The sequence below is a fragment of the Oncorhynchus kisutch genome, unplaced genomic scaffold, assembly GCF_002021735.2.
Source record: "Oncorhynchus kisutch isolate 150728-3 unplaced genomic scaffold, Okis_V2 scaffold4032, whole genome shotgun sequence".
In the NCBI taxonomy this organism is placed as follows: Eukaryota; Metazoa; Chordata; class Actinopteri; order Salmoniformes; family Salmonidae; genus Oncorhynchus; species Oncorhynchus kisutch.
Genome location: NW_022265977.1, coordinates 83,529 through 111,028, shown reverse-complemented (window position 1 = coordinate 111,028; position 27,500 = coordinate 83,529). Strand labels below are relative to the sequence as shown.

The 27,500-nt window shown below is 49.0% G+C and overlaps 1 protein-coding gene across 11 annotated transcripts in view; it reads right to left on the bottom strand.

Annotated features, from left to right (window-relative positions):
* The window catches only part of LOC116352985 (transmembrane channel-like protein 6), a 44,158-nt gene that overhangs the window by 15,690 nt on the left and 968 nt on the right, over positions 1 to 27,500 (bottom strand). For 6 of the 11 annotated variants that reach the window (XR_004209540.1, XR_004209542.1, XR_004209541.1 and 3 more), the window contains exons 2-7: positions 9,454 to 9,659; positions 6,284 to 6,399; positions 4,595 to 4,754; positions 2,407 to 2,577; positions 2,181 to 2,289; positions 537 to 618 (exon numbers count right to left, since the gene is read on the bottom strand). Coding sequence is in view for 4 of the 11 variants with exons in the window: in XM_031821915.1 (XP_031677775.1) it covers positions 537 to 618; positions 2,181 to 2,289; positions 2,407 to 2,577; positions 4,595 to 4,613 (381 nt within the window). In the remaining 7 variants the exon portion in view is untranslated. Of the gene's footprint in view, positions 1 to 536; positions 619 to 2,180; positions 2,290 to 2,406; positions 2,578 to 4,594; positions 4,755 to 6,283; positions 6,400 to 9,453; positions 9,660 to 13,601; positions 14,890 to 24,497; positions 25,247 to 25,282; positions 25,507 to 27,500 lie in introns of those variants that run through there. The other 5 variants (XR_004209545.1, XM_031821918.1, XR_004209543.1 and 2 more) reach the window with 3 other exon arrangements.

Here is a 27,500-nt window from a genome sequence, read left to right as displayed (position 1 = left end):
CTACAGGAAACACCCACCAACATGACATACGTCTGTCTGTCTGTCTGTCTGTCTGTCTGTCTGTCACGACCGCTGGGAGACCACAGCTGTAAACCCCTGACACCCACAGAAACTAAGACAAACACCATGACTGCTGTCTAGACAGATCAGCTGAGGCCTGGATAGGTGTTTAACATGTCAGATAACAACCACATCACATGATCCAGTAGTCTGATGGCCAGCTGCAGAGTGCATGACGTGGTGGACGCCTGAAATGTATCAGAAACTGGACCAATGTAATATTGGAGCAGGAGATCTGACTGTGTGACTTACGATGATGATGTGATACTTGAGCTGGCTGCAACAGGGGATCTGACTGTGTGACTTACGATGATGATGTGATACTTGAGCTGGCTGCAACAGGAGATCTGACTGTGTGACTTACGATGATGATGTGATACTTGAGCTGGCTGCAACAGGAGATCTGACTGTGTGACTTACGATGATGATGTGATACTTGAGCTGGCTGCAACAGGAGATCTGACTGTGTGACTTACGATGATGATGTGATACTTGAGCTGGCTGCAACAGGGGATCTGACTGTGATTGGAGCGTTGACCCTTCCTGTCAGCCAACCTCCTGGAGAGAGAGAGGGAGGAGGGAGAGAGGGAGGAGGGGAGAGAGGGAGGAGGGGAGAAAGGGAGAGAGGGAGGAGGGGAGAGAGAGGGAGGAGGGGAGAGAGGGGATGAGGAAGGAGGGGAGAGAGGGAGGAAGGGAGAGAGGGGAGAAAGGGAGAGAGGGAGGAGGGGAGAGAGAGGGGGAGGGGAGAGAGGGGGAGGGGAGAGAGAGAGGGAGGAGGGGAGGGAGAGAGGGAGGAGGGGAGGGAGGAGGGGAGAGAGGGAGGAGGGGAGAGAGGGAGGAGGGGAGAGAGTGAGGGATGAGGGGAGAGAGGGAGGAGGGGAGAGAGAGAGGAGGGGAGAGAGAGAGGGAGGAGGGGAGAGAGAGAGGAGGGGAGAGAGAGAGGGAGGAGGGGAGAGAGGGGGAGGTGGTTACAAGATGATACTCTATTCCTCAATCACTCACTTATGGAAGAGACCTATTGATAGAGCTGCAGGGAGGAGAGAGAGAGAGATACTTCTGTGAGTGTAATGTTTACTGTTCATTTTTGTTGATTTAACTTTTGTATATTATTATCTACTTCACTTGCTTTGATAATGCTAACATGTGTTTCCCATGCCAATAAAGCACTTGAATTGAATTGATAGGAGAGAGAGAGAGAGAGAGAGAGGAGAAATAGACAGAGATATGGACAGCAGGATAGAGGGATGAGAAAGAGAGAGAGATGGACAGCAGGATAGAGGGATGAGAAAGAGAGAGAGATGGACAGCAGGATAGAGGGATGAGAAAGAGAGAGATGGACAGCAGGATAGAGGGATGAGAAAGAGAGAGAGAGATGGACAGCAGGATAGAGGGATGAGAAAGAGAGAGAGATATGGACATCAGGATAGAGGGATGGAGAAAGAGCAAGAGATATGGACAGCAGGATAGAGGGATGAGAAAGAGAGAGAAATATGGACATCAGGATAGAGGGATGGAGAAAGAGAGAGAAATATGGACATCAGGATAGAGGGATGGAGAAGGAGAGAGAGATGGACATCAGGATAGAGAAAGAGAGAGAGATATGGACAGCAGGATAGAGGGATGAGAAAGAGAGAGATGGACATCAGGATAGAGGGATGGAGAAAGAGAGAGAGAGATATGGACAGCAGGATAGAGGGATGAGAAAGAGAGAGAGATATGGACAGCAGGATAGAAGGATGGAGAAAGAGAGAGAGATATGGACAGCAGGATAGAAGGATGGAGAAAGAGAGAGAGATATGGACAGCAGGATAGAGGGATGAGAAAGAGAGAGAGATATGGACAGCAGGATAGAGGGATGAGAAAGAGAGAGAGATATGGACAGCAGGATAGAGGGATGAGAAAGAGAGAGAGATATGGACAGCAGGATGAGAAAAAGAGAGATGGACAGCAGGATAGAGGGATGAGAAAGAGAGATGGACAGCAGGATAGAGAGATGAGAAAGAGAGAGAGATGGTCAGCAGGATAGAGGGATGGAGAAAGAGAGAGAGATATGGACAGCAGGATAGAGGGATGAGAAAGAGAGAGATGTGGACAGCAGGATGGTAGAGGAGTATAGATACCTTAGTTCACTCTTCTCTGCCACAGAGAGAGGCATAGCTCGCAACATCCTGACCCGGTCACTCAGAGAGAGGTTCTGAAGGTTGTTGACCAGTTGGTCACGCTTACGCCCTGCAGCGCAACAGAGACGGATAGACACACACATTAGTTATGCGTGGGTTATGGCATCATTACAACAAAAATGTTGGTATTTCAGTGCGTGTGTAACGTTTAAATGAGTGACCTCACCCTCCTCATCCACGCCCTCGGTCTCCATGCAGTCTGTCTCCATGCCGTAACCACGGATACTGGGCCGTGCGGAGCGGGAAAAGTCCTTTATGGAAGGCCTGCTCTGTCTGCGTCTTCTCAACTTCATGGTCCTGTTATAGTACTGAGAGATGATAGCACCTCGACTACGACCTAGAGAGAGGAGAGGAAGTTAACAGGGTCCTGTTATAGTACTGAGAGATGATAGCACCTCGACTACGACCTAGAGAGAGGACAGGAAGTTAACAGGGTCCTGTTATAGTACTGAGAGATGATAGCACCTCGACTACGACCTAGAGAGAGGACAGGAAGTTAACAGGGTCCTGTTATAGTACTGAGAGATGACAGCACCTCCACTACGACCTAGAGAGAGGAGAGGAAGTTAACAGGGTCCTGTTATAGTACTGAGAGATGACAGCACCTCGACTACGACCTAGAGAGAGGAGAGGAAGTTAACAGGGTCCTGTTATACTACTGAGAGATGACAGCACCTCCACTACGACCTAGAGAGAGGAGAGGAAGTTAACAGGGTCCTGTTATAGTACTGAGAGATGACAGCACCTCGACTACGACCTAGAGAGAGGACAGGAAGTTAACATGGTCCTGTTATAGTACTGAGAGATGATAGCACCTCGCCTACGACCTAGAGAGAGGAGAGGAAGTTAACAGGGTCCTGTTATAGTACTGAGAGATGATAGCACCTCGACTATGACCTAGAGAGAGGACAGGAAGTTAACAGGGTCCTGTTATAGTACTGAGAGATGATAGCACCTCGACTACGACCTAGAGAGAGGACAGGAAGTTAACAGGGTCCTGTTATAGTACTGAGAGATGACAGCACCTCCACTACGACCTAGAGAGAGGAGAGGAAGTTAACAGGGTCCTGTTATAGTACTGAGAGATGACAGCACCTCCACTACGACCTAGAGAGAGGAGAGGAAGTTAACAGGGTCCTGTTATAGTACTGAGAGATGATAGCACCTCGACTATGACCTAGAGAGAGGAGAGGAAGTTAACAGGGTCCTGTTATAGTACTGAGAGATGACAGCACCTCCACTACGACCTAGAGAGAGGAGAGGAAGTTAACAGGGTCCTGTTATAGTACTGAGAGATGACAGCACCTCCACTACGACCTAGAGAAAGGAGAGGAAGTTAACAGGGTCCTGTTATAGTACTGAGAGATGATAGCACCTCCACTACGACCTAGAGAGAGGAGAGGAAGTTAACAGGGTCTAGTACTGAGAGATGACAGCACCTCCACTACGACCTAGAGAGAGGACAGGAAGTTAACAGGGTCCTGTTATAGTACTGAGAGATGACAGCACCTCGACTACGACCTAGAGAGAGGAGAGGAAGTTAACAGGGTCCTGTTATAATACTGAGAGATGACAGCACCTCCACTACGACCTAGAGAGAGGACAGGAAGTTAACAGGGTCCTGTTATATTACTGAGAGATGATAGCACCTCCACTACGACCTAGAGAGAGGACAGGAAGTTAACAGGGTCCTGTTATAGTACTGAGAGATGATAGCACCTCGACTACGACCTAGAGAGAGGAGAGGAAGTTAACAGGGTCCTGTTATAGTACTGAGAGATGACAGCACCTCCACTACGACCTAGAGAGAGGAGAGGAAGTTAACAGGGTCCTGTTATAGTACTGAGAGATGACAGCACCTCCACTACAACCTAGAGAAAGGCGAGGAAGTTAACAGGGTCTAGTACTGAGAGATGACAGCACCTCCACTACGACCTAGAGAGAGGACAGGAAGTTAACAGGGTCCTGTTATAGTACTGAGAGATGACAGCACCTCCGTTAAGAGGGGGGTGAGGGAAGGTGTGTAGATATAGGATTCCTAAACTATGTCTTGTAGAGGGACATGGTTTGTGCCATGGTGTATTTAGAGCCACTGTGTTAGATACAGTATCTGTTGATGTGTTGATAGTGGCTGGCTGGCTGGCTGGCTGGCGCACCTGCTAGCTAGAGGAACTAACAGTCACATGACAACGGCAGAAATAGTTTAGACTTCTGAAACTACCTCGCTCTCTCTCTCATGAAGCGTGAACAGAAGAAATATTAGGTAGGTGTCCATACAGCCATCTTAAGACTGTCATAAGAGTGTTGTAGAGGTATCATAAGTATGTCATAAGGGTGTCGTAGGGGTGACTTACCGATGGTGCGGCTGGGCATGGATGAGAGGACTTTGAGGGTGGCGGAGGACCAGCGTTCCTCTAGAAGGGGGTCTAACTGTCCCCCCACTTCCTCCTCACCCCTCCCCGCGCTCCCACGCCATAATCTCCTGACCAGGGCTGGACAGGTACGCTACACTGTCTGGAGGAAGGAGAGTATGACGTTTATGTCTGTTTTCACACACACACTCTAACACTAGGTCTCTCTCTCTTATACCCAGTCACAACTACCTCGTTCCTCCTCGTCCAGGTCTCTCTCATACCCAGTCACACATACCTCGTTCCTCATCGTCCAGGTCTCTCTCTCTTATACCCAGTCACACACTACCTCGTTCCTCTCGTCCAGGTCTCTCTCTCTTATACCCGAGTCACAACATACCTCGTTCCTCCTCGTCCAGGTCTCTCTCTCTTATACCCAGTCACACACTACCTCGTTCCTCCTCGTCCAGGTCTCCTCTCTCTTATACCCTAGTCACACACTACCTCGTTCCTCCTCGTCCAGGTCTCTCTCTCTTATACCCAGTCACACACTACCTCGTTCCTCCTCGTCCAGGTCCTCCTCTCTTACTACCCCAGTCACAACACTACCTCGTTCCTCCTCGTCCAGGTCTCTCTCTTACACCCAGTCACACACTACCTCGTTCCTCCTCGTCCAGGTCTCTCTCCTCTTACACCCAGTCACACACTACTCGTCCTCCTCGTCCAGGTCTCTCTCTTACACCCAGTCACACACTACCTCGTTCCTCCTCGTCCAGGTCTCTCTCTTATACCCAGTCACACAATACCTCGTCCAGGTCTCTCTCTCATACCCAGTCACACACTACCTCGTTCCTCCTCGTCCAGGTCTCTCTCTTACACCCAGTCACACACTACCTCGTTCCTCCTCGTCCAGGTCTCTCTCTTACACCCAGTCACACACTACCTCGTTCCTCCTCGTCCAGGTCTCTCTCTTATACCCAGTCACACAATACCTCGTCCAGGTCTCTCTCTCATACCCAGTCACACACTACCTCGTTCCTCCTCGTCCAGGTCTCTCTCTTACACCCAGTCACACACTACCTCGTTCCTCCTCGTCCAGGTCTCTCTCTCTTACACCCAGTCACACACTACCTCGTTCCTCCTCGTCCAGGTCTCTCTCTCTTATACCCAGTCACACACTACCTCGTTCCTCCTCGTCCAGGTCTCTCTCTCTTATACCCAGTCACACACTACCTCGTTCCTCCTCGTCCAGGTCTCTCTCTCTTATACCCAGTCACACACTACCTCGTTCCTCCTCGTCCAGGTCTCTCTCTCTTATACCCAGTCACACACTACCTCGTTCCTCATCGTCCAGGTCTCTCTCTCTTATACCCAGTCACACACTACCTCGTTCCTCCTCGTCCAGGTCTCTCTCTCTTATACCCAGTCACACACTACCTCGTTCCTCCTCGTCCAGGTCTCTCTCTCTTATACCCAGTCACACACTACCTCGTTCCTCCTCGTCCAGGTCTCTCTCTCTTATACCCAGTCACACACTACCTCGTTCCTCCTCGTCCAGGTCTCTCTCTCTTATACCCAGTCACACACTACCTCGTTCCTCCTCGTCCAGGTCTCTCTCTCTTATACCCAGTCACACACTACCTCGTTCCTCCTCGTCCAGGTCTCTCTCTCTTATACCCAGTCACACACTACCTCGTTCCTCCTCGTCCAGGTCTCTCTGTAGTTCCTGCAGCTCCAAGGCTTCCTGTCTCTGATCCTCTATCAGCTGGTTAAAGGAGTCATGGACCCCCTCTTCATCCGCTGGGCTCCTGTTACACACACACACACAGAGAGACAGAGAGACAGAGAGACAGAGAGACAGACAGAGAGACAGACAGACAGACAGACAGACAGACAGACAGACAGACAGACAGACAGACAGACAGACAGACAGACAGACAGACAGACAGACAGACAGACAGACAGACAGACAGACAGACAGACAGACAGAAATTAGAAAACAAACCCAATAAACTCCCAGTAACCAGTGTTCAGACAAACACACCCCTAACCAGTAACCAGTGTTCAGACAAACGCACCCCTAACCAGTAACCAGTGTTCAGACAAACACACCCCTAACCAGTAACCAGTGTTCAGACAAACACACCCCTAATCAGTAACCAGTGTTCAGACAAACACACCCCTAACCAGTAACCAGTGTTCAGACAAACACACCCCTAACCAGTAACCAGTGTTCAGACAAGCACACCCCTAACCAGTAACCAGTGTTCAGACAAACACACCCCTAACCAGTAATCAGTGTTCAGACAAACACACCCCTAACCAGTAACCAGTGTTCAGACACACACACACCCCTAACCAGTAAACAGTGTTCAGACAAACACACCCCTAACCAGTAACCAGTGTTCAGACAAACACACCCCTAACCAGTAACCAGTGTTCAGACAAACACACCCCTAACCAGTAACCAGTGTTCAGACACACACACCCCTAACCAGTAACCAGTGTTCAGACAAACACACCCCTAACCAGTAACCAGTGTTCAGACACACACACCCCTAACCAGTAACCAGTGTTCAGACACGCACACCCCTAACCAGTAACCAGTGTTCAGACAAACACACCCCTAACCAGTAACCAGTGTTCAGACACGCACACCCCTAACCAGTAACCAGTGTTCAGACAAACACACCCCTAACCAGTAACCAGTGTTCAGACAAACACACCCCTAACCAGTAACCAGTGTTCAGACAAACACACCCCTAACCAGTAACCAGTGTTCAGACAAACACACCCCTAACCAGTAACCAGTGTTCAGACACGCACACCCCTAACCAGTAACCAGTGTTCAGACAAACACACCCCTAACCAGTAACCAGTGTTCAGACAAACACACCCCTAACCAGTAACCAGTGTTCAGACAAACACACCCCTAACCAGTAACCAGTGTTCAGACAAACACACCCCTAACCAGTAACCAGTGTTCAGACACACACACCCCTAACCAGTAACCAGTGTTCAGACAAACACACCCCTAACCAGTAACCAGTGTTCAGACAAACACACCCCTAACCAGTAACCAGTGTTCAGACAAACACACCCCTAACCAGTAACCAGTGTTCAGACACACACACCCCTAACCAGTAACCAGTGTTCAGACACACCGCCACAGTGTAAACACTCCTCACCACTGGGCTTCAGCCCTGACAACTCTTCATGTCTCATAATTCATGGCCTTTTAACACCACATTTGAAAGGAACCACAATCACAAGCCTTTTGTTCCCCAGGGACCCTGCAGCTGAACACCACAGGAAGTGAGTCACTCATAAAATTCTCCTCAGTAAATACAACACACACACACACACACACACACACACAGGAACAAAGACTAGTCAAACAGTCCAACAAACACAGTCAGTCTGTTCTGTGAGAACAATGGGTCTGGCTGGATACTGGTACTGTGCAGAATTGGGCCTCAAAGAGTTGCCTCAAAGAACATCAAACAGACAGTTAACCCTGTCATTGTCTTATTTTAATCCTCTTCTGTTTACCAGAACATCAAACAGACAGTTAACCCTGTCATTGTCTTATTGCCAGCCTCCCCTGATATAGTGTATTGATACTCACTCCAGGCCAGCCTCCCCTGATATAGTGTATTAATACTCACTCCAGGCCAGCCTCCCCTGATATAGTGTATTAATACTCACTTCAGGCCAGCCTCCCCTGATATAGTGTATTGATACTCACTCCAGGCCAGCCTCCCCTGATATAGTGAATTAATACTCACTCCAGGCCAGCCTCCACTGATATAGCGTATTGATACTCACTTCAGGCCAGCCTCCCCTGATATAGTGTATTAATACTCACTCCAGGCCAGCCTCCACTGATATAGTGTATTAATACTCACTCCAGGCCAGCCTCCCCTGATATAGTGTATTGATACTCACTCCAGGCCAGCCTCCACTGATATAGTGTATTAATACTCACTCCAGGCCAGCCTCCCCTGATATAGTGTATTGATACTCACTCCAGGCCAGCCTCCACTTATATAGTGTATTGATACTCACTCCAGGCCAGCCTCCACTGATATAGTGTATTGATACTCACTCCAGGCCAGCCTCCACTGATATAGTGTATTAATACTCACTCCAGGCCAGCCTCCACTGATATAGTGTATTGATACTCACTCCAGGCCAGCCTCCCCTGATATAGTGTATGAATACTCACTCCAGGCCAGCTTCCCTGATATAGTGTATGAATACTCACTCCAGGCCAGCCTCCACTGATATAGTGTATTGATACTCACTCCAGGCCAGCTTCCCTGATATAGTGTATGAATACTCACTCCAGGCCAGCCTCCCCTGATATAGTGTATTGATACTCACTCCAGGCCAGCCTCCCCTGATATAGTGTATTGATACTCACTCCAGGCCAGCCTCCCCTGATATAGTGTATTGATACTCACTCCAGGCCAGCTTCCCTGATATAGTGTATGAATACTCACTCCAGGCCAGCCTCCACTGATATAGTGTATTGATACTCACTCCAGGCCAGCTTCCCTGATATAGTGTATGAATACTCACTCCAGGCCAGCCTCCCCTGATATAGTGTATTGATACTCACTCCAGGCCAGCCTCCCCTGATATAGTGTATTGATACTCACTCCAGGCCAGCTTCCCTGATATAGTGTATGAATACTCACTCCAGGCCAGCCTCCACTGATATAGTGTATGAATACTCACTCCAGGCCAGCTTCCCTGATATAGTGTATGAATACTCACTCCAGGCCAGCCTCCACTGATATAGTGTATTGATACTCACTCCAGGCCAGCCTCCACTGATATAGTGTATTAATACTCACTCCAGGCCAGCCTCCATGTGTTCAGCAGTCAGGTCAAAGTTGACACTGTGAGCCATCTCTCTCTCCCCGTCTCTCCTCTCTGCTGTCAGTCTCGTTCTCTTTATCCGTCTGTCTGTCAACCATCAATCTCTGTCCACCAATCACAGAGAAGGGTCACACACTTGTCTGCCTAGTCCCGCCTCTCCACTCTCCTAGCATAGTGAAAACTACCAGAGAGAGAGAGAGAGAGAGAGAGAGAGAGAGAGAGAGAGAGAGAGAGGAGAGAGAGAGAGAGAGAGAGAGAGAGAGAGAGAGAGAGAGAGAGAGAGAGAGAGAGAGAGAGAGAGAGAGAGAGAGAGAGAGAGAGAGAGAGAGAGAGAGAGAGAGAGAGAGAGAGAGAGAGAGATGTTAGGAATCATAAGGTGTGGTGATTGAAGGTATCTCTTTTCCGTGTTTCAGCTTGTCTTCTAGTAGCACACACACACACAATGTAGTGTTATTGTCATCAGTCAGTTACGTAAGCAAGTCTTAAATTGTACAGATAATCCGCCAGTCCATTTTCAAAAACCTCATCATACTGAGCCTTCTGGTCAACCTTAATGGTCAGATTATATACATTCTCAACTGGGTTCAGGACCTGATGTTCTGAGTTTGCAAATAGGACACACACACACACACACACACACACACACACACACACACACACACACACCTCATTAAAGCAGTTCTTTATCATACCAACAAAACATAGCAGCAGCAGTTGGTGTGTGTGTGTTTCACCAGTGAAGTGTTTGAATACAGTACTACATCATACCAGGCCAATACACCAGGGATGAATGATATATCGGTGAACATATCGGAATCAGACGATATCAGCTAAACATGCCAACATCGGTATCTGCCCGATGTCTAGTTTAACGCCCTGTGACAGGACCCTGTGACAACATGTAAATAGCTGCATCCAGCCTAACACCCCTACTGGGACAGGGAGAGTCTGCTGGGACAGTCTGCTGGGACAGGGTCAGTCTGCTGGGACAGGGACAGTCTGCTGGGACAGGGACAGTCTGCTGGGACAGGGACAGTCTGCTGGGACAGGGACAGTCTACTGGGACAGGGACAGTCTACTGGGACAGGGACAGTCTGCTGGGACAGGGACAGTCTGCTGGGACAGGGACAGTCTACTGGGACAGGGACAGTCTACTGGGACAGGGACAGTCTGCTGGGACAGGGACAGTCTGCTGGGACATGGACAGTCTGCTGGGAGAGGGACAGTCTACTGGGACAGGGACAGTCTACTGGGACAGTCTGCTGGGACAGGGACAGTCTACTGGGACAGGGACAGTCTACTGGGAAACGGACAGTCTGCTGGGACAGGGACAGTCTGCTGGGACAGGGACAGCCTGTTGGGACAGGGTGTGTGTGTGTGTGTGTGTGTGTGTGTGTGTGTGTGTGTGTGTGTGTGTGTGAGACTGGGTGGAGTTCCATGGTTCTTTTCCTGGCACAGACAACTCCTCCATGATGACCTCATCAGAGGCAGACAGCTGAGGGCAGAAATGACTGCACTGTGGAAGTGAATGGATTCAACATGTTCATTCTACACATCCTGTCTAGCCTCTCACTAGTCTTTATTCTGTCTCCTCTATCTCTCTATCATAGATGTTCTCTCAGTCTCTCCTACAGACCCTCTCTCTCTCAGTCCCTCTCTCTCGCTCAGTCCCTTTCTCTCCCTCAGTCCCTCTCTCTCCCTCAGTCCCTCTCTCTCTCTGTCCCTCTCTCTCTCTCAGTCCCTCTCTCTCTCTCTCAGTCCCTCTCTCTCTCTCTCAGTCCCTCTCTCTCTCTCTGTCCCTCTCTCCCTCTCTCAGTCCCTCTCTCTCTCTCAGTCCCTCTCTCTCTCTCAGTCCCTCTCTCTCTCTCAGTCCCTCTCTCTCTCTCAGTCCCTCTCTCTCTCTCTCAGTCCCTCTCTCTCTCTCTCAGTCCCTCTATCTCTCTGTCTCTCTCTCTCTCTCTCTGTCCCTCTCTCTCTGTCCCTCTCTCTCTCTCTCTGTCCCTCTCTCTCTCTCAGTCCCTCTCTCTCTCTCTGTCCCTCTCTCAGTCCCTCTCTCTCTCTCTGTCCCTCTCTCTCTCTCTCAGTCCCTCTCTCTCTCTCAGTCCCTCTCTCTCAGTCCCTCTCTCTCAGTCCCTCTCTCTCTCTCTCTGTCCCTTGCTCTCTCTCTCAGTCCCTCTCCCTCAGTCCCTCTCTCTCTCTCTCTCAGTCCCTCTCTCTCTCTCTCTCTAACTTGCTCTCTTTCGTTGAGCCAAATCTCTATTGTCTTGGCTGTGCTTTTCAGTCCGTTCAAATCCATAACCTACGCATTTCCATATTATCTCACAGCCTTCCCCTCGAGTGTCTCTCTCCACTTTCTCTCCCTCTGTCTCTCCCTCTCTCACATTCTCTCCCTCTCTCACTTTCTCTCCACATTCTCTACCTCTCTCACTTTCTCTCTCACATTCGCTCCCTCTCTCACATTCTCTCCCTCTCTCACTTTCTCTCCACATTCTTTCCCTCTCTCACTTTCTCTCCACATTCTTTCCCTCTCTTTCTTTCTCTCCCTCTGTTTCTCTCCACATTCTCTCCCCTCCTTCGGTCCTCCCACCTTCGGTCCTCCCTCCTTCGGTCCTCCCTCCTTCGGTCCTCCCTCCTTCGGTCCTCCCTCTCTCACTCTCCTAGGGCATATTGTCAGACTGCTGGTCTTTTCACAGAGACAAGTCCCAAATGACACCCTATTCCCTATATAGTGCACTACTTTAGACCAGAGCCCTATTCCCTATATAGTGCACTACTTTAGACCAGAGCCCTATTCCCTATATAGTGCACTACTTTAGACCAGAGCCCTATTCCCTATATAGTGCACTACTTTTGACCAGAGCCCTATTCCCTATATAGTGCACTACTTTTGACCAGAGCCCTATTCCCTATATAGTGCACTACTTTAGACCAGAGCCCTATTCCCTATATAGTGCACTACTTTAGACCAGAACCCATGTCCCTTTTCTCTGTGTGTGTGTTTGTGTGTGTGCATGCATGAAGATCAGTGTCTATCTGTGTGTGTGTGTGTGTGTGTGTGTGTGTGTGTGTGTGTGTGTGTGTGAGACACTGTCAACAACCCCTGAACATTGTCTGAACATCCTGATTATGTGATGGATAGGACAGCCACTGTCATCCACTCAGACTGGAATGAACATCCTGATTATGTGATGGATAGGACAGCCACTGTCATCCACTCAGACTGGAATGAACATCCTGATTATGTGATGGATAGGACAGCCACTGTCATCCACTCAGACTGGAATGAACATCCTGATTATGTGATGAATAGGACAGCCACTGTCATCCACTCAGACTGGAATGAACATCCTGATTATGTGATGAATAGGACAGCCACTGTCATCCACTCAGACTGGAATGAACATCCTGATTATGTGATGGATAGGACAGCCACTGTCATCCACTCAGACTGGAATGAACATCCTGATTATGTGATGGATAGGACAGCCACTGTCATCCACTCAGACTGGAATGAACATCCTGATTGTGTGATGGATAGGACAGCCACTGTCATCCACTCAGACTGGAATGAACATCCTGATTATGTGATGGATAGGACAGCCACTGTCATCCACTCAGACTGGAATGAACATCCTGATTATGTGATGGATAGGACAGCCACTGTCATCCACTCAGACTGGAATGAACATCCTGACTATGTGATGGATAGGACAGCCACTGTCATCCACTCAGACTGGAATGAACATCCTGATTATGTGATGGATAGGACAGCCACTGTCATCCACTCAGACTGGAATGAACATCCTGATTATGTGATGAATAGGACAGCCACTGTCATCCACTCAGACTGGAATGAACATCCTGACTATGTGATGAATAGGACAGCCACTGTCATCCACACAGACTGGAATGAACATCCTGACTATGTGATGGATAGGACAGCCACTGTCATCCACACAGAGAGTCTGTAGTACAGCCAAACAAAGCAAGTCAGCTGGCCTGTCAGTGAAAACACATTTACTGCACTGTCTAACACAACGGCAGATTAACGATACAGCATACTTACACAACACTAATATACTTACACAACACTAATATACTTACACAACACTAATATACTTACACAATATTTTATAAATGTTAAAGTTGCTGTGGATGTCACGTTTCTTCAAAATCGAACCCAGAAGCTGACCAGGACAAGGAGAGTAGGAAGAAGGTGAGTATTTATTTACAAGTGAATGTGAGTGGGTAGATACATCCAGGTGGCGTAGCGGGCAGCGGTGGTGAGTTGATGGGAGTAAATAGGTGGATCCAATGGGGAAGCGGAATCCTCCGATGACCAGGCGGGAATGGGGTAAATGATCCGGGTGAGTAACTGAAGACAGAACAAACGGAGGTAAGTTGAAGGCAAGCAAGACGTACAAAACAACAAAACAAATTCTATCCAACTTGAGGCTGATACTATGGCACAACATACTGTTCATGGCTAACGATCCGGCAGGGAATGGATGTCAGGTCAGAGCTTTTGAAGGGGAGAGGTGATGATCAGGACAGGTGTGCAGATTACTGATGGGATACAGGTGCGGGTGAACATCGATCTCCCAACAAGCTAATCTGCCCGGCAACCAGACAGGGTGCGTTCCAGGACACCGGAAACACACTCCAGGACAGAAACACAGGCAAACACAGACTCAGGAAGCGGGGTTCGTGACAGTACCCCCCCTCCGACGAACGCCACCGGGCGGACTACCTAGAGCACCAGGGTGGAGGCGGTAGAAGTCACGAAGCAGGTCGTCATCAAGGATCTGACGCCGAGGAATCCAACTCCTCTCCTCTGGACCATATCCTTCCCAATCCACGAGATATTGGAAACCTCGACCCCGCCGTCTGGAATCCATTATGCGGCGCACCGTGTAGGCAGGACCACCTCCGATCATCCGAGGAGGAGGAGGACGAGGAGGAGGCGGCAACAGAGGACTGATGAGAACCGGCTTGAGGCAGGAGACATGAAAAGTGGAGTGTACTCGAAGCGTTGCCGGCAACTTGAGTCGGACCACAACAGGGTTAATGATTCTCTCCACCACAAACGGACCAATGAACTTCGGTGACAGTTTCCTCGACTCAGTCCGTAGAGGAAGATCCCGTGTAGCCAACCAAACCTTATCTCCGATGGTGTAAGCGGGAGCAGGAATACGGCGACGATTTGCCTGGATCTGATACCGGTCAGAAATTCTAAGGAGAACCTTCCGGGCCCGATGCCAGGTCCGGTGGCAACGACGAATGTGGGCCTGGACAGAAGGAACCGAAAGATCCCTCTCCTGAGAAGGAAACAAGGGAGGTTGGTATCCGTACAGGCATTGGAAGGGGGACATCCCAGTGGCAGATGAAGGAAGGGTATTATGGGCATACTCGACCCAGGGTAATTGAGATGACCAAGAGGTGGGATCAGAGGAGACAAGACAACGCAGCGTGGACTCCATCTTCTGGTTGGCTCTCTCCGCCTGACCATTAGATTGTGGGTGAAATCCAGAAGTGAGACTGACTGTAGCTCCAATGGCCAAACAGAAGGATTTCCAGACAGCAGAGGTAAATTGAGGACCACGGTTAGAAACAATGTCACTGGGCAATCCGTGGACCCTGAAAACCTCCCTAACAAGGATCTCGGACGTCTCCGTGGCAGATGGAAGCTTGGAGAGAGGGACAAAATGAGCAAACTTGCTGAATCTGTCCACAATGGTCAGAATGACCGTGTTCCCAACAGAAGGGGGCAATCCCGTGACAAAATCCAGGGCCAGATGCGACCAAGGTCGCCGAGGAATAGGTAGGGGGTGAAGAAGCCCAGAGCTGGGCCGATTGGTACTTTTGTTCTGAGCACAAACAGGACATGCGGCAACAAACCTCCGGGTATCTTCTCCCATGGCAGGCCACCAAAATCGTCTGCGCAGTAGCGCCATAGTCCGAGCAACGCCAGGGTGACAAGCTATCTTGCTGACGTGGGACCACTGAAGAACAGGAGAACGGACCGACTCAGGCACGAACAACCGACCGGGTGGACCGTTACCGGGGCCGGGCTGCGTGGCCGGGCATCCTCCTCAATCTTCCATGTAACGGCTCCCACGACAAGGTTCTGGGGAAGAATCGTCTCAGTCTTGGCCCCACTCTCATCCGTCTTGGAGAACAGAAGGCGTCCGCTTTGCCGTTCTTCGACCCAGGTCGGAACGTCAGGAAAAAATTGAAGCGTCCAAAAAACAAAGCCCACCTGGCCTGACGGGAGTTGAGACGTTTAGCCGATTGCACGTAAGCCAGATTCTTGTGGTCAGTCCAGACCACAAACGGTTGCTCCGCTCCCTCCAACCAGTGACGCCACTCCTCCAAGGCAAGCTTCACAGCGAGAAGCTCCCGGTTACCCACATCGTAGTTTCTCTCAGCTGGTGAAAGACGACAAGAGTAGAAGGCGCAGGGATGGAGTTTACCGTCAGTGGAGCTACGCTGGGACAGGATGGCGCCCACCCCCACATCAGACGCGTCCACCTCAACAACAAACTGACGGGAAGTGTCAGGTTGAGATAGAATCGGCGCGTTGGTGAATCGGCTCTTCAAGTTCAGAAATGCACGGTCTGCCTCAGGAGTCCAACAGAATATTCTGGTGCAAGACGTCAGAGCAGTTAAAGGGGCGGCCACCCGGCTGTAATCACGGATAAACCTCCGATAGAAGTTCGCAAATCCCAGGAATCTCTGGAGCTGCAATCTCGTACCGGGCCGGGCCCAATCCCGAACCGCCCGAACCTTCTCTTGGTCCATCTTGATCTCACCCCTGGAGATGATGTACCCGAGGAAGGATGTAGTGTGGGCGTGAAAATCACACTTCTCTGCCTTCACAAACAGACGGTTCTCTAATAACCGCTGCAGAACCTGTTTAACATGCTGGATGTGGCTGGAAAGCTCCTTGGAGAAAATCAGGATGTCATCCAGGTAAACGAACACAAACAGACCGATCATATCCCTCAGTACGTCATTCACCAAACCTTGGAACACTGCTGGAGCGTTGGAAAGTCCAAACGGCATCACCTGGTACTCGAAATGTCCCATAGGTGTATTGAATCCAGTCAACCACTCGTCCCCCTCTTTGATCCGAACCAGATGATACGCATTGCGTAGATCAAGCTTCGTAAACACAGTAGCACCCTGTAAAGAATCGAAAGCGGAGCTCATCAAGGGCAAGGGGTACTTGTTTTTGACCGTAATATCATTCAACCCCCGATAATCAATACACGGTCGAAGAGAGCCATCCTTCTTACTCACAAAAAAAAATCCAGCTCCCAGGGGTGATGATGAGGGACGAATGAGACCTGCAGCAAGAGACTCCTTTATGTAGGTCTCCAGGGCTTCCCGCTCAGGTCGAGAAATACTGTATAACCGTCCCTTGGGAAAGGCAGCTCCAGGGAACAGCTTAATTGTACAATCATAAGGTCGGTGGGGAGGAAGTGACTGAGCTTTCTGCTTACTGAACACCTCACCCAACTCATGATATGTTTCAGGAACCAGGGACAAATCAGGAGGAGCAGACTCACTGACCCGACTGGGGACAGCATGAGAACAGGCAGTCCTGAGGCAGTTAGCATGGCACTCAATGCTCCAACTAGTCACCTTACCAGTCACCCAATCGAACGAAGGATTGTGTTCTCTTAGCCAGGGGTATCCAAGAACCAGAGGAACATGGGGGGAAGGCAAAATGAAAAAAGAAATAACCTCTGAATGATTCCCCGACAACAACATCTTAACCGGTTCGGTCCTCATAGTGATCCGTGCCAGACTACTGCCGTTCAGAGTGGTTGCTTCAATGGCTTCCGGTAGTTGCTCCTTGGAAAGCCCCAGCTGTTCCACTAAGTCGGCATCAATGAAGCTGTCATCGGCACCTGAATCGATGAAAGCGTTAATCGCTAAACTCTGATTCTTATTTATGAGGGTAGCAGGAAAACGAGGTCTGACAGGGCTCGAGAGGTTGAAACTGGCTCGCTAACAAACCTCCCAAACTTAACGAGCCGAGCAGTTTAACGGGCGCTGAGGACAAACGGAGATGTAATGTCCCGAGTTGGCGCTCGTCCTTAGTTAACCCGTACCGCCCCACTTGCATAGGTTCAGGATCTGGCGGCAGGACTCCTCCACTAATCCCGTGTGAGGGAAAATGATCAACCCGTTCTGGTCCACTTCCTGACCCGAATGGTAACCGAGTCTCAGATTGATTAGATGGACCCCACTGCTTCTCCCTCCTTCTCTCTCGGACTCTATTATCTACCCGAATAGCTAAGGTAACCAAACTATCCAGGTCACTAGGCTCTGGATAGGAGATCAGCTCGTCCTTGAGTTGCTCCGACAACCCCTGGTAAAAAAACGCTTGTAGTGATTCCTCATTCCAACCACTCTCCACAGCCAATGTCCTGAATTCTATCACAAAGTCTGCCACACTGCAAGCTCCTTGGCGAAGAGTGAACAAACGTTTAGCTGCGTCCTTACCTCGGACTGGATGGTCAAAAAGCCTTCTCATCTCTCCCGTGAATTCCTGGTATGAAGCCATGCAGGTCTCCTGTCGTTCCCAAACGGCTGAAGCCCATTCCAGAGCTCTTCCACGCAGCAGTTCAATAACAAAGGCTATCCTAGCCTTGTCAGTGGCGTAAGAATGGGGCTGCAGATCAAACACTAACCCACACTGCATAAGAAACGAACGGCATCTTCCCAAATCCCCTTCATATTTATCAGGCGTCGGTACCTTGGGTTCACGGAAGGAAACCGCATCAGACACGGCAGGTGAGATGGGTGAAACAGGTGGTGAATGAATCGCCGGCAAACTGAGCTGATCCTGGATCTGTGTCAAGCTAGCAGATAAATTCTGGATTGCACCCGCTATCTCCTGTAGCGTCGTCTTGTGTTGTCCCAGTGTCTTCCCCTGCTGGGTAATGGCATGGCAAACGGAATCCAGGTCCGCTGGGTTCATCCTTGGCCGGATCGTTCTGTCACGTTTCTTCAAAATCGAACCCAGAAGCAGACCAGGACAAGGAGAGTAGGAAGAAGGTGAGTATTTATTTACAAGTGAATGTGAGTGGGTAGATACATCCAGGTGGCGTAGCGGGCAGCGGTGGTGAGTTGATGGGAGTAAATAGGTGGATCCAATGGGGAAGCGGAATCCTCCGATGACCAGGCGGGAATGGGGTAAATGATCCGGGTGAGTAACTGAAGACAGAACAAACGGAGGTAAGTTGAAGGCAAGCAAGACGTACAAAACAACAAAACAAATTCTATCCAACTTGAGGCTGATACTATGGCACAACATACTGTTCATGGCTAACAATCCGGCAGGGAATGGATGTCAGGTCAGAGCTTTTGAAGGGGAGAGGTGATGATCAGGACAGGTGTGCAGATTACTGATGGGATACAGGTGCGGGTGAACATCGATCTCCCAACAAGCTAATCTGCCCGGCAACCAGACAGGGTGCGTTCCAGGACACCGGAAACACACTCCAGGACAGAAACACAGGCAAACACAGACTCAGGAAGCGGGGTTCGTGACAGTGGAGGAGAAACAGTATGTAAAGGTGAAACTATAAAGGCCCAGGGCAGGGTTCCTGGAGGCCCAGGGCAGGGTTCCTGGAGGCCCAGGGCAGGGTTCCTGGAGGCCCAGGGCAGGGTTCCTGGAGGCCCAGGGCAGGGTTCCTGGCGGCCCAGGGCAGGGTTCCTGGAGGCCCAGGGCAGGGTTCCTGGAGGCCCAGGGCAGGGTTCCTGGAGGCCCAGGGCAGGGTTCCTGGCGGCCCAGGGCAGGGTTCCTGGAGGCCCAGGGCAGGGTTCCTGGCGGCCCAGGGCAGGGTTCCTGGAGGCCCAGGGCAGGGTTCCTGGAGGCCCAGGGCAGGGTTCCTGGCGGCCCAGGGCAGGGTTCCTGGCGGCCCAGGGCAGGGTTCCTGGAGGCCCAGGGCAGGGTTCCTGGCGGCCCAGGGCAGGGTTCCTGGAGGCCCAGGGCAGGGTTCCTGGCGGCCCAGGGCAGGGTTCCTGGCGGCCCAGGGCAGGGTTCCTGGCGGCCCAGGGCAGGGTTCCTGGCGGCCCAGGGCAGGGTTCCTGGCGGCCCACGGCGGTGATATTTGGACCCCCAAGTAAAATAATACAAAGTTATATATATTTATATATATTTTTTTTTACATGTTCATTGTTGGACATTAAAGACTGTAAAAACACCAGGAAATCATCTCCAAGTGATTTTCCTTTAAGAACTCTGTTCCCATGTAATCCCACGCACAAGAGAGAGACGTGATCATATACAAATACAAGCAAGGGTTGAAATGATTATGTGTTAGTCAAACATCTGTTTGGGCTTCTTCGGTCAATTTGCAGTCTACAAATGATTTGCAATTATGTTCCGGCTGGAGCAGGGTGGGGGAGGAGGAGGGGGAGAGGGGAGCAGGGGGAGAGGGGAGCAGGTGGAGGGAGGAGGAGGGGGAGCAGAGGGAGGGAGGGAGGAGGAGGGGGAGAGGGGAGCAGGGGGAGGGGGAGGGAGGAGCAGGGGGAGGGGAGAGGGGAGCAGGGGGAGAGGGGTAGGGGGGGGGGGGTAGGGAGGAGGAGGAGGGGGGAGCAGGGGGAGGGAGGAGGAGGGGAAGAGGGGAGCAGAGGGTGTAAGGGGGTCAAAAGAGGGGGTGGGACTGACAGGGTAGAAGGGAATTTTGTCAGTCTGGCAGTTAACGGCTGACTGATAATCAGTTCACACAACAGTAAAACTAACAGAGAGAGAGAGAGAGAGACACACAAACAGAGACAGAGACAGAGAGAGAGAGAGAGAGAGACACACACAAACAAGGAGAGAGAGAGAGAGACAGAGAGAGAGAGACAGAGACAGAGACAGAGAGAGAGAGACACACACAAACAAGGAGAGAGAGAGAGACAGAGAGAGAGACAGAGAGAGAAAGACACACAAACAGAGAGAGAGAGAGACACAGAGAGAGAAAGACACACACAGAGAGAGAGAGACACACACAGACAGAGAGAGAGAGAGACACAGAGAGAGAGAGAAAGACACACACACACACACAGAGAGAGATAGAGACACACAACCAAAGAGAGAGCGAGACACACAACCAAGAGAGAGAGACACACAACCAAAGAGAGAGAGAGAGAGATTGGCTATACTAAAACTCTTTAACATCATACTTAGCTCTGGCATCTTCCCCAATATTTGGAACCATGGACTGATCACCCCAATCCACAAAAGTGGAGACAAATTTGACCCCAATAACTACCGTGGAATATGTGTCAACAGTAACCTTGGGAAAATCCTCTGCATTATTATTAACAGCAGACTCGTACATTTCCTCAATGAAAACAATGTACTGAGCAAATGTCAAATTGGCTTTTTACCAAATTACCGTACAACAGACCATGTATTCACCCTGCACACCCTAATTGACAATCAAACAAACCAAAACAAAGGCAAAGTCTTCTCATGCTTTGTTGATTTCAAAAAAGCCCTCGACTCAATCTGGCATGAGGGTCTGCTATACAAACTGATGGAAAGTGGTGTTGGGGGTAAAACATACGACATTATAAAATCCATGTACACAAACAACAAGTGTGCGGTTAAAATTGGCAAAAAACACACACATTTCTTCACACAGGGTCGTGGGGTTAGACAGGGATGCAGCTTAAGCCCCACCCTCTTCAACATATATATCAACGAATTGGCGAGGGCACTAGAAAAGTCTGCAGCACCCGGCCTCCCCCTGCTAGAATCCGAAGTCAAATGTCTGCTGTTTGCTGATGATCTGGTGCTTCTGTCACCAACCAAGGAGGGCCTACAGCAGCACCTAGATCTTATGCACAGATTCTGTCAGACCTGGGCCCTGACAGTAAATCTCAGTAAGACCAAAATAATGGTGTTCCAAAAAAGGTCCAGTCACCAGGACCACAAATACAAATTCCATCTAGACACTGTTGCCCTAGAGCACACAAAAAACGATACATACCTTGGCCTAAACATCAGCACCACAGGTAACTTCCACAAAGCTGTGAACGATCTGAGAGACAAGGCAAGAAGGGCATTCTATGCCATCAAAAGAAACATAAATTTCAACATACCAATTAGGATCTGGCTAAAAATACTTGAATCAGTCATAGAGCCCATTGCCCTTTATGGTTGTGAGGTCTGGGGTCCGCTCACCAACCAAGACTTCACAAAATGGGACAAACACCAAATTGAGACTCTGCACGCAGAATTCTGCAAAAATATCCTCCGTGTACAACGTAGAACACCAAATAATGCATGCAGAGCAGAATTAGGCCGATACCCACTAATTATCAAAATCCAGAAAAGAGCTGTTAAATTCTACAACCACCTAAAAGGAAGCGATTCACAAACCTTCCATAACAAAGCCATCACCTACAGAGAGATGAACCTGGAGAAGAGTCCCCTAAGCAAGCTGGTCCTGGGGCTCTGTTCACAAACACAAACACCCACTACAGAGCCCCAGGACAGAAGCACAATTAGACCCAACCAAATCATGAGAAAACAAAAAGATAACTACTTAACACATTGGAAAGAATTAACAAAAAAACAGAGCAAACTAGAATGCTATTTGGCCCTACACAGAGAGTACACAGCGGCAGAATACCTGACCACTGTGACTGACCCAAAATTAAGGAAAGCCTTGACTATGTACAGACTCAGTGAGCATAGCCTTGCTATTGAGAAAGGCCGCCGTAGGCAGACTTGGCTCTCAAGAGAAGACAGGCTATGTGCTCACTGCCCACAAAATGAGGTGGAAACTGAGCTGCACTTCCTAACCTCCTGCCCAATGTATGACCATATTAGAGAGACATATTTCCCTCAGATTACACAGATCCACAAAGAATTCGAAAACAAATCCAATTTTGAAAAACTCCCATATCTACTGGGTGAAATTCCACAGTGTGCCATCACAGCAGCAAGATTTGTGACCTGTTGCCACGAGAAAAGGGCAACCAGTGAAGAACAAACACCATTGTAAATACAACCCATATTTATGCTTATTTATTTTATCTTGTGTCCTTTAGCCATTTGTACATTGTTAGAACACTGTATATATATATATAATATGACATTTGTAATGTCTTAACTGTTTTGAAACTTCTGTATGTGTAATGTTTACTGTTCATTTTTGTTGTTTTGCACTTTATATATTCACTTTGTATGTTGTCTACCTCACTTGCTTTGGCAATGTTAACACATGTTTCCCATGCCAATAAAGCCCTTGAATTGAATTGAATTGAATTGAATTGAGAGAGCACGAGAGAGAGACACACAACCAGAGAGAGAGAGAGAGAGAGAGAGAGATAGAGACACACACAACCAAAGAGAGAGAGACACACAACCAGAGAGAGAGAGACACACAACCAGAGAGAGAAAGAGATAGAGAGAGACACACAGAGAGTGACAAAGAGGCACAGAGAGAGAGAGACACACACGGAGAGAGAAAGAGGCACAGAGAGAGAGACACACACATAGAGAGAGAAAGAGGCACAGAGAGAGAGACACACACACGGAGAGGAAACAGAATCAGCACACAAAACAGAAACACGTTCAGGACTGCTGTACCAGAAGCACATAACTAGAATTATAGTGCTATAGGCAGGAGCAAGGCCCTCTTGTTCTTCAGTGCATTGTGTTGTCACTCAGTTGAGGGAACGGACAGGAAAATGAAATCAACAGAGAGGCACCCCAGATAACCATGTGAATGGAACAAGGAAGAGAGGAGAGAAAAGGCCTAATGTGAGAGGATGGAAGGGGAGTAAAAGGTAGAGGAGAAAGTGGAAACATGGAAGTAATTACACAGACTGACACACTGCACTGTAATTACACTGCCCTGTTGTGCTACAGCTCTCCCCGTGTTGTCACGGCAACGGAACAGACCAGTATTCTGCAGTCAACTGTCACTAGGCCAAGACAACTAAACTTGGGGTCCCGGGGTGGATGAAGGCCCACAAACAATACACAACGTATAGTCTTACAGGAGGTAAAGACCTGCATAGATACAGTTCCTATTGATGTCTCTCTGTGGAAGTTTCCCATCTGGGGTCAGGTTAGCATTGTGCCCACTAATGGTTAAGGTTAGGATTGGGGGAGGGAACACTGATCCTGGATCTGTACTTAGGGGAAACCCCACCCCAGAGCATTGAATTCACTGTGGAAGTAGGAGTAAGATGAACTGATGTTGGCCCTGGACACAATGGACTGGTTTCTCTGACACAGATCAAGCTTACTCCTGAACTAAAAGGCATGTTATAACACAAAGCTAACGTTATAACACAAAGCTAACGTTATAACACAAAGCTATCCCCAGCTATGCAGCCAAACAAGGTGTGTGTGTCTTTCTGTGTCATGTGCTCTTTCACATTGTAATAAATATATACAATGAGTGGTAGGGTCTTGAGACTAGGGCTTTGGGACAAAAGTTTCATATTTTTGTTGTGTTGAAGGCAGCTGATAGCCTATAAATGGGGTAAACGTTCAAGTTGGTGTAGGCTACATTTGGCCCAATTATAGTTAACCTATAAAAACAAACGATACATTTTGAAACATCGGTCATACTAGCGACGTGTTTCTGCAAGCCCTGCAATTCACCGACGGACTCTGCAATCCTACCCCCAAGGCAGTCGACATGAATGACAGGCACTGACTGATAACGTCGACCGATACGGTTCTCTTTCCGCTGGTTTTAGTTCACAACGAAACTAGTCCACCTAGTTAGACCTCAAAGCACCGTAAACAACCCACACTTGTTGCATTGTTGTTTCTGTTATTAATGGCGCATTGCCTTTACTTTTCGGTCGGTTTACTCTTAGCCTGTCAGTCCCTCAAACGTGTCAGACTGAACAGTTAAAATATCCTGGAAGCTACAGCGGACAAACTGTTTCTCGAGATTGTTTTGCCGTGTGCAAATACATGGAAAGGAAAACGAGAAGACAATGTGAAAAAAGCTACAGTCAGCCATACGGTCGGTTCACTCACCCCCTTCGTAACTTGCGCAACCCGTTCAAGCTTAAACCTGCCGTGCCGCCGCAGTAGATCCGTCTCTCTCTCTACTGTTACAAAATACATCTGCATGTTGAACAGCGGCAACGAACCATTGTCGACTCTAGGGGTGACGATATCATTATCCTGCCGCATTGAAACGTTGTTACGGGCAACAGGTAGACTTTTACGGAGAAACAGTTTACCGGTTGTGTCAACGTGTGGTTTATATTTCAGTTCAAGAAAAACCGACGCTGTGTGTTTGTCATTTTATGTTGGTACCGCAAAGTCCCCCCCCAAATAAAGTTTTCCACCGATTGGAACATTCCTATTCATTGCTCGAAATCCTTCTTCCACAACGTTTGTTTTCACACGCTATATAATTCCATAGACAGCTGTCAGTACAGTATATTTCCTTGGTAAGAAAAGTTTGAAGACTGTCCTTTCTAGATTTTTTATTTTTTATACCTTATCATTCATAAAACATTTCAACAAACGTATAGGCTAGCCTTCTGATGCTACTTTAGGCTAAACGTCTCCAATACAGGTGGCTTAAACGTTTGTGAATTCATCAATTTGCCAAATCAAGTAGCCTACTCCATTGACAGAGCCTAGTCTGATTAAGGTGTGAGAGATTGTCTAGGTGTGTTGTATTCACAATTTCTATTGCACAACATGTTCCCTGGTCTGTTCTAGCCTAAAGGTAGCCTATCAATGAAACATACAAACGGAAGAATGGTGATCTGAGAGGTGAAAGAAGGAAACTAAGAGCCTGAAATTACCTGTGTGCTGTTGATCAGGTGATTCTTCTGTATCCTATTTCTTGGATTGAAAGTTACAATAAGGGGCTCTCTCTATCTGTCTCTGACTACCTGGCCACACCTAATGTAGTATTAACTTGCCTCGAGAACCTCTGGGTAATGTAGTTTTTGATCAATGACTGAAAGAAGAAGCATATTTCCAAAACTACAACCTCTCTTTCCACCTCTCCGTTCTTCTCTCTCTACCTTTTCATTCCTCTCTCTCTACCTCTCCATTCCCCTGTCTCTATCTCTCCATTCCCCTGTCTCTTCCTCTCCATTCCCCTGTCTCTACCTCTCCATTCCCCTGTCTCTTCCTCTCCATTCCCCTGTCTCTACCTCTCCATTCCCCTGTCTCTTCCTCTCCATTCCCCTGTCTCTACCTCTCCATTCCCCTGTCTCTTCCTCTCCATTCCCCTGTCTCTACCTCTCCATTCCCCTGTCTCTTCCTCTCCATTCCCCTGTCTCTACCTCTCCATTCCCCTGTCTCTACCTGTCCATTCCCCTGTCTCTTCCTCTCAATTCCCCTGTCTCTACCTCTCCATTCCCCTGTCTCTTCCTCTCCATTCCCCTGTCTCTACCTCTCCATTCCCCTGTCTCTACCTGTCCATTCCCCTGTCTCTTCCTCTCAATTCCCCTGTCTCTACCTCTCCATTCCCCTGTCTCTACCTCTCCATTCCTCAAACAGACTGGTACCCAGGCTACCTTTTTACATGCTAGAGATGATTTCCCTCCTCCACTAGTTACACTCAGACTGCATGGACAACTATGCCACCATTTGCAGCCATGCAGCCAGCATTTCACAGCCTGTATTTGGCATCACGAGAACTGTTATCTCACATTTACATCTTAGTCCTTCTGCAGACGCTCTTATCCAGAGCATGTTTTACAATCAGCGGTGCATTCAACCAAGAGAGGTAAAACAACCACAAGCTGCACCAACTGTTTGCTTTGGTCTCCATAGACTACAGTAGGGCGGTAGATAGCCTTTGGTCTCCACAGACTACAGTAGGGGCGGTAGATAGCCTTTGGTCTCCACAGACTACAGTAGGGGCGGTAGATAGCCTTTGGTCTCCACAGACTACAGTAGGGGCGGTAGATAGCCTTTGGTCTCCACAGACTACAGTAGGGGCGGTAGATAGCCTTTGGTCTCCACAGACTACAGTAGGGGCGGTAGATAGCCTTTGGTCTCCACAGACTACAGTAGGGGCGGTAGATAGCCTTTGGTCTCCACAGACTACAGTAGGGGCGGTAGATAGCCTTTGGTCTCCACAGACTACAGTAGGGGCGGTAGATAGCCTTTGGTCTCCACAGACTACAGTAGGGGCGGTAGATAGCCTTTGGTCTCCATAGACTACAGTAGGGGCGGTAGATAGCCTAGTGGTTAAGAGCGCCGGGCAAGGAAACGAAAGGTCACTGGTTTGAATCCCCGAGACGACAATGTGGGAAAATCTGTATTTCTGCCCTTGAGCGAAGCAGTTAGCCTCCAACAACTGCTCCTCGGGCGCTGTGGACATTGAGTAAGGCAGCTCCCTGCACCTCTCTGACTCAGAGGTGTTGGGGTAAATGTGGAAGACTCATTTCGGTTGAATGCGATCGGTTGTGCAACTGACAAAGTAGCTGCTTTCCTTTCCCAGTAAGTCTATACATGATAATGCCATCGGTGGTTTGAGTAGGTGGTGAACACACACTCACTTTTCAGCAGAATCCTCTCCTAGATTCTCACCAACAGTTTCAGAATGACTATGGCCTGTGATCAGTCTTCATTCCGCATTTTAAACACTTTATTTGATTCCACATATTACATCATAAAGGATTCAAACATGACAATGGTCGTTGACCTCAAGGACACTTAAAGGAAACAAGAAGTATATCTTCCACACAGCTATGCTGCCCGTAACGACTGAAACAGAGGAGTACCTTCTCCTCCACACAGCTATGCAGCCCATAACGGCTGAAACAGAGGAGTACCTTCTCCTCCACACAGCTATGCAGCCCATAACGACTGAAACAGAGCAGTACCTTCTCCTCCACACAGCTATGCAGCCCATAATGACTGAAACAGAGCAGTACCTTCTCCTCCACACAGCTATGCAGCCCATAATGGCTGAAACAGAGCAGTACCTTCTCCTCCACACAGCTATGCAGTACCTTCTCCTCCACACAGCTATGCAGCCCATAATGGCTGAAACAGAGCAGT